Source organism: Epinephelus moara, chromosome 22 (genome assembly GCF_006386435.1).
Source record: "Epinephelus moara isolate mb chromosome 22, YSFRI_EMoa_1.0, whole genome shotgun sequence".
In the NCBI taxonomy this organism is placed as follows: Eukaryota; Metazoa; Chordata; class Actinopteri; order Perciformes; family Serranidae; genus Epinephelus; species Epinephelus moara.
In genome coordinates, this window is record NC_065527.1 from 18,710,989 (window position 1) to 18,716,988 (window position 6,000).

The following is a 6,000-nucleotide window of genomic DNA, read 5'->3' on the forward strand; positions in this document are numbered from 1 at the left end:
TCTGTGCCACATCCTGCTGGTTTCACACTTAAAACACTCATCGCTGTACATTCTGCATGGGTATACATTCATGGAAAAAAACTGTCTTGTCAGAAGCACACTGACAAACTGAACAAGCACATATGGAAAGCACTTTTATCTTTCACCGTAGTGCCTTTCACAGGTGCCACGTGGAATGTAACCATAGAGAACGTAGTCAAATAAACAGGCAGTAAAACGCTGCTTTTGCCACAGTTCACTTTGGTTTGCCCTGGTAGCCATAGTGACAGGAGGTTGCAAAGTGAACCCTGCCATGTTGCACACGTGAGGAGAAGGGAGCTTATGAAAGAAGAATTTGCATTGAAACATAAGGTTAAATGAAGCGCATTGAGGCTCAGGCACGGTGAAAAAACAACCCTGTGACCCTCTCTTCATGGTCCGACATGAGGCCCACATTTCATTTGGACAGCCCAAGAACGAGAGAGCGAGACAGAGACAGAGAGACAGGGAGAGAGGGAGATAAAGAGAGGAAAAGGAGGAGAGGAGGGGGAGAGTCTGTGCCTTTGCACTCCCCACTCTGCCCCCGCTCTCTATTTTTGTTTCCTCTTTTTGTGCACGCTCAACGCACACACTCACAGTGCAATGGATTTCCAACTTGGCCCTCATCAGTTGTGCGCCTGATGAAACAAACACTGACAGCCTCTTTACATTTGTAAAGGCCCCTGCAGCAGCTGTGCTTGTCCCACACACACTATGCATGCACACAAACACGCACTCACTCACACACACACAACCTTTGAATCAGAGGCCTAGCCCCAGCTGGGGCCTACAGGAAGAGCCGAGTCTGCACAAAATGGCCCTGGCTGCACTGAGCTGCACTCTGCCATGCTCTCCTGCTATTCTCGCTTACACGCATTCACAAACACACACACACACACACAAACACGCACAGTGTGTGTCATGTTTCGTTAGACAGAACAACACTGCCGCACATTAGCGCTTGCTACCTCAGTCATCACACAGCACCAACCTTCAACCACGGGTTTGAAAGGTACCAAAAACGGACAAAAATAAACCTAGAAAAACGCACTTTTAAAAACACCTTTAAATTGGAGAACAGAGACAGGCATGCTCGCTTGCTCCTGCACAGTCACACTAGTGACTAAGCATCTCTGGAAAGAAAACTGACAGGGCAAATTGGCTATTTTTGTTTTGTTCTGTTCGCATTTGCAGCTATAAATTCCAGTGGAAAATGGTAATTGCCTTGTTTGCTTTTATTAAGGACTCATCTCCCTTTTTTCCCAATCATTTTATGACTGATGAATTTTAATATCATTCGCAGATAGTGGGTGTTTCTTGGGTGTGGAGGGTAGGGGCAGGGGGGGGTAACAACTCACACTCATGTTTCAGGGGAAATGGTTAAGCCAAGCATGTATAATTGTCTTACGCTAATTAAGGGGGGGTAGGAGGAGGGGGAGGGGGGGATCAGTAGGGGCCAGGAGTCCTGTCTCAAAGCCTGGAGGGAGGCTCGGGGATCTGGACTCCTCCAGGTTGTTGTAGAAATGCACATTTGTGAGCCTTATTTGGCCTGGGCCAGACTTTATACATCAACTGCAGCTGCCGAAAACACATGACAGATGTGACACACATGTACACACCCAGGGCAGAAACATGCATCCTGCAGTCGGGCACGTTTCCCCAGCACTGACGCTCTTATGAATAGTTCGCTATGAATAGACCAAATCACAAAAAAACCCAATCCAATTTTAGAGAATGTGACACTGTTGGCTATCGTAGTCTGGGTTAGTTTTAGGTGGGGATTTTTGTTTCAGTTAGTCATGTGCCATAGAAATGATCTATGGCACATCCTGTTTCCTCATTTCTGAGGAAGACCTACAAACAGGTTCACAAACTCAAAAAGTTTGTTTTCAATTCTGAACCCATTTTTAAACAAATGGAAATTAAAATATGGTTGAGGTAACCTAACTGAAACTGATGGGAGACGGCACTGTAGGGGTTAAATATTTTTTTAAAAAAAGTCAACTCTGACTTTGACAGAGGACACTTTGGGATGTTGATGGCTACTGCAGACACATCTAGCACAAATGTTACACACAACAGCTGCAAAGTACCATGTTAAATGTACTTTTTCAGTCATGTTAAACATCTGTCCGTCCTCTTTGTAATGACTCACATTTGTGTTTCCAGCAAATACATGTTGATGCCCATACATTTCTGTACATTTTGTTACTGGCACTCACGTGTTGAAATGTAAGAGGCTAAAGAAAAGACATACAGATGTGTCAGTATGACATCATCTTGTAGAGAGGGGATTTTTTTTTTTTTTTTGCCTTCAGTAAGACAACAGTATACATTGAAGTGGACTATAGAAATCACTCCAGAAGTGATAAACTAAGCACACAATGATATGCTTATCTGGAGAGAATTTTAGTGGACACGTGTATATTTGTTCACACTTTTAGTTATTGTGAGACAAAAACCACATGGACACTTGAGAAAAAATGCCATTCAGGCTATTACTAGCAGAAACATTCACTCTATGCTTTAATTGATTACACATGAAATGTTTTAAGCTCTCCATACTTCAGAGAAACAGACAAAAAAGCAAGGTTAAATTAAGATCCAAGTAAGAATGCATGTTTTTGTTCACTTGCTCCCACAGACCTGTTGCTCACTTTGGCCTTTTGCGATATTTCCTTCCAGCAGAGAATAAATGTGACAAATTGTTCTGGTTGAAAATTACATCAGCAGCAAAGTGTGTGCAGGAGGACCCACTTTTTAAAGACACTCCACGTGTTGTTTGGATGGAGGTGGGGATGGGAATGGGGGAGGGGGGGTGCCTAGCTCTGCTGACTCCAGATATGTTTTGCTTGGTTACTTAAACGCAACAATGTGCCCACTTGGTCACCATAATCAACAGCAACAATCTATATACATCAAAGAAGTGCAAGAAACTTTAAAAAGCCCAGACACATACACACACAGAGGGGCCCGGCCAGTGTGTAGTCTGCATGAAAACTGATACATGGTAACTTAGTCGAGTGATAGGCTGAGCCATTCACACTTTGCAAGATTAAAAGTCCTCCCTTTTCCATGCAGGAGGACAAATAGATCCTAACCAGACTACAGACTACAATCTAACCTAAGTCTGGCCTCAACTGTTTTAATTCGCAGCCCCTTCTCCAGAAATTCACCAGTGTTACTTGCAGAAAGAAAATGGTTGCTTCTTGGTATCGCTTCATACATGAGCCCCTGCAATGCGACTGAACACAGCCTCTTTAAAAGATTGGATCATTCAGAAACACCGTGCTCGACCACGTCCGCCATGTGATGTGTGGTTTCATGTGAATTCGGTGGCTGAGGACGAGACCTAAAGGCTTGTAAGCTAATCCCCCGTAGGATTGCAAAAAATGGAGTTATTCCTCAGCGGGCTGCTGCAATATGTGTTCACAGAGGTCACACGGAGACCTGCAGATTTACTCACATCCTGACGGGCTTATCATTCACAGTAGGGACTCATAGCAAAGACAACCGCATAACAACAAACCCCAGAGTGTCCCCACGTCGTTTCAAGAGTAGAAATTGGGCGAATATGCTGAATTGCATGACCCCCTTTTCCCTCCTGCTCTCCCTTCACTCTTTATGGAGAAAATTAAAGAGCCACAACAGTCCGCGAAACATGTCGCTTTGCCAGCCCTACAGCTACAACACACACACACCAGCACACATCGCTATCTCACACATGAACTCCGAGCTTCAGCATGAGGATGGTTTTTACATGTGTATTCTCTTAAGAGCCGCAGTTTTAAAGCGTTGATAAAACGCTCAGCATGGGACGAAATGGAAGCCGAAATAGCTGAGCCATGGCCGACAGGCTCGTCTTCACGGCTCTGAATAGGAAGAAATGGGGCGCGAACAAAAGCCTTTTCTGGAAACACTTTGCCAAGTCCTTTAATTTCAACCCCTTTTATAGCTTTATCACACAGCCACACACACTATGCATGCCTCCATCACGCGTTCAAACGTGTCGAAATGAGCGAAGCAATCCTCCAAAGCACCCGATGTTCAAATCGCCTAAAACATGTCTGGTGTCGAAGAAACGCTGCAACACAGACATTGAATAAACATTGCTGTCTCTTTAAATATAAAGCATGTATTTGTTAACACGTTGAGGTAACTCACAGCCGTTACCTTTTACAGGATATTTGACCCAGATAGTAGACAAGCTGCCTGATGGTAACCTTCACAGCCCGTGATGAAAGTTTATGCATTTTCATCGAGACGAGCAACTTGAATAGAGCGACTGCATTTGCGAGCAATTGAGGCAAAAAGATCTACTTACGTATTTCTTTTGAATGATATTCCTCTTGGGTCTTTCCTTGCTCATTATGCAATCCCAAAAATAAATGTTTGGCTATAGAGAGAATGGCCACATGAATTTCTTTCTTTGACTCTCGCCTCTCCCGGAGCACCACCAAATGACGATTTAAATCCCCGGCTCTGTAGGAAAAGCTCGCTGGGCTTTTGCAGAATCCTCCTTCGGTGTTTCCCCTTAAACTACTCGGATATAAATCCCACAAAAATTCAAGGGTCGACGACGGTCAGAGACGGACTGGACCCAAACTCACTTGGGGATAACATAGTCAAAACAAATGCACAACAATAAGTTCCATTCGCCAAAACAGCTCGGCGTCTCGTCTCTGCGCACTCACTCCCGGCTCTTTTCAAATACATGAATATACTTGAGGTGATGTCAACAAGTTACATCTTGTTCGAGGCGACGACACGACGAGAAATTAATAAATAAAAAAATTAAAAATAAAACGTTAGGTGTCACGTCCTCGTTTTTTTTTTTAAGCTGGAGCCTGCGGTCGACGAGAGAGCTCTCCAGCAGCACTGCTCTACTGACTGAGAGCAGCTCCTTTCTTCCCCAGCCTCGGCCTCTCAGCCTATCACAGCCTACACCATTAAGCGGCAACTTCAAAATCCCGGTGAGACAGCCCTAAACACCAAACACCAACACAAATTCCTATATCATACTCCTATATGGACATATACTGTGCTGTGGTGATAGCAGGTGACAGTTTATAGTCATCTTACAATAAATGGTGCGTTCACAGTCCTGTAATATCAGTTTTGAGGCTTAGTGAGTCTGTGACATTTCAAGAAGTTTTAGTCACAAGAAAGCTTGTACTTCCCCTATGCAGGTAGTATTTTAAGTAATTTGTTATCTCAATATTCGTATTGTAATGATGTGTCTATATAGGTCAATGAGATGTGACCTCTCGTCATGACCTCATGAGGAGTAGCTACATGTTCTTGATGTGGCCTACTGTATTTATCAGTTCCTACAAAAACTTTAAAGATGGAAGGTTAGATTTAAGACTTTTTTTGAATGCCACTGAGAATTAAACTGCAGAGAAAAACATGAATCAACATTAATGACTTTGGGTTAGAGACGATTTCGCCCAAATGTTTATTGGAACGTTCTTTTTGTAACCGCTTATCCTATCAGGGGTCGCGGGGACGCTGGAGCCTATCCCTTCTGACACTGGGCGAGAGGCGGGGTACACCCTGGACGGGTCGCCAGACTATCGCAGGGCTAACATATAGAGTCACACTCACATTCACACCTATGGGTAATTTAGTCACCAATTAACTGGCCTGCATGTCTTTGGACTGTGGCAGGAAGCCGGAGTACCCGCAGAAAACCCATGCTGACACAGGGAGAACATACAAACTCCTCACAGAAGGGCTCCCCCACCCTGGATTCGAACCAGGAACCCTCTTGGGTAATTTTGAGTCACCAGTTAACTAGCCTGCATGTCTTTGGACTGTAGGAGGAAGCCAGAGTACCCAGAGAAAACCCACACTGACGCAGGAAGAACATACAAATTCCGCACAGAAGGGCTCCCCCACCCTGGGTTTGAACCAGGAACTCTCTTGGGTAATTTTGAGTCACCAGTTAACTAGCCTGCGTGTCTTTGCATTGTGGGAGGA

The 6,000-nt window shown here is 44.4% G+C and overlaps 1 protein-coding gene across 2 annotated transcripts in view; it reads right to left on the reverse strand.

The window, feature by feature from the left end:
- Positions 1-4,915, reverse strand: part of jarid2b (jumonji, AT rich interactive domain 2b) — a 126,996-nt gene extending 122,081 nt beyond the window's left edge. Inside the window, exon 1 of one of the 2 annotated variants that reach the window (XM_050033841.1) lies at positions 4,343-4,915. In XM_050033841.1, the coding sequence (XP_049889798.1) occupies positions 4,343-4,387 (45 nt within the window). In that variant the 5' untranslated portion in view covers positions 4,388-4,915. The remainder of the gene's footprint in view (positions 1-4,342) is intronic. The other variant, XM_050033840.1, reaches the window with a different exon arrangement.
- Positions 4,916-6,000: the final 1,085 nt, after the last annotated feature.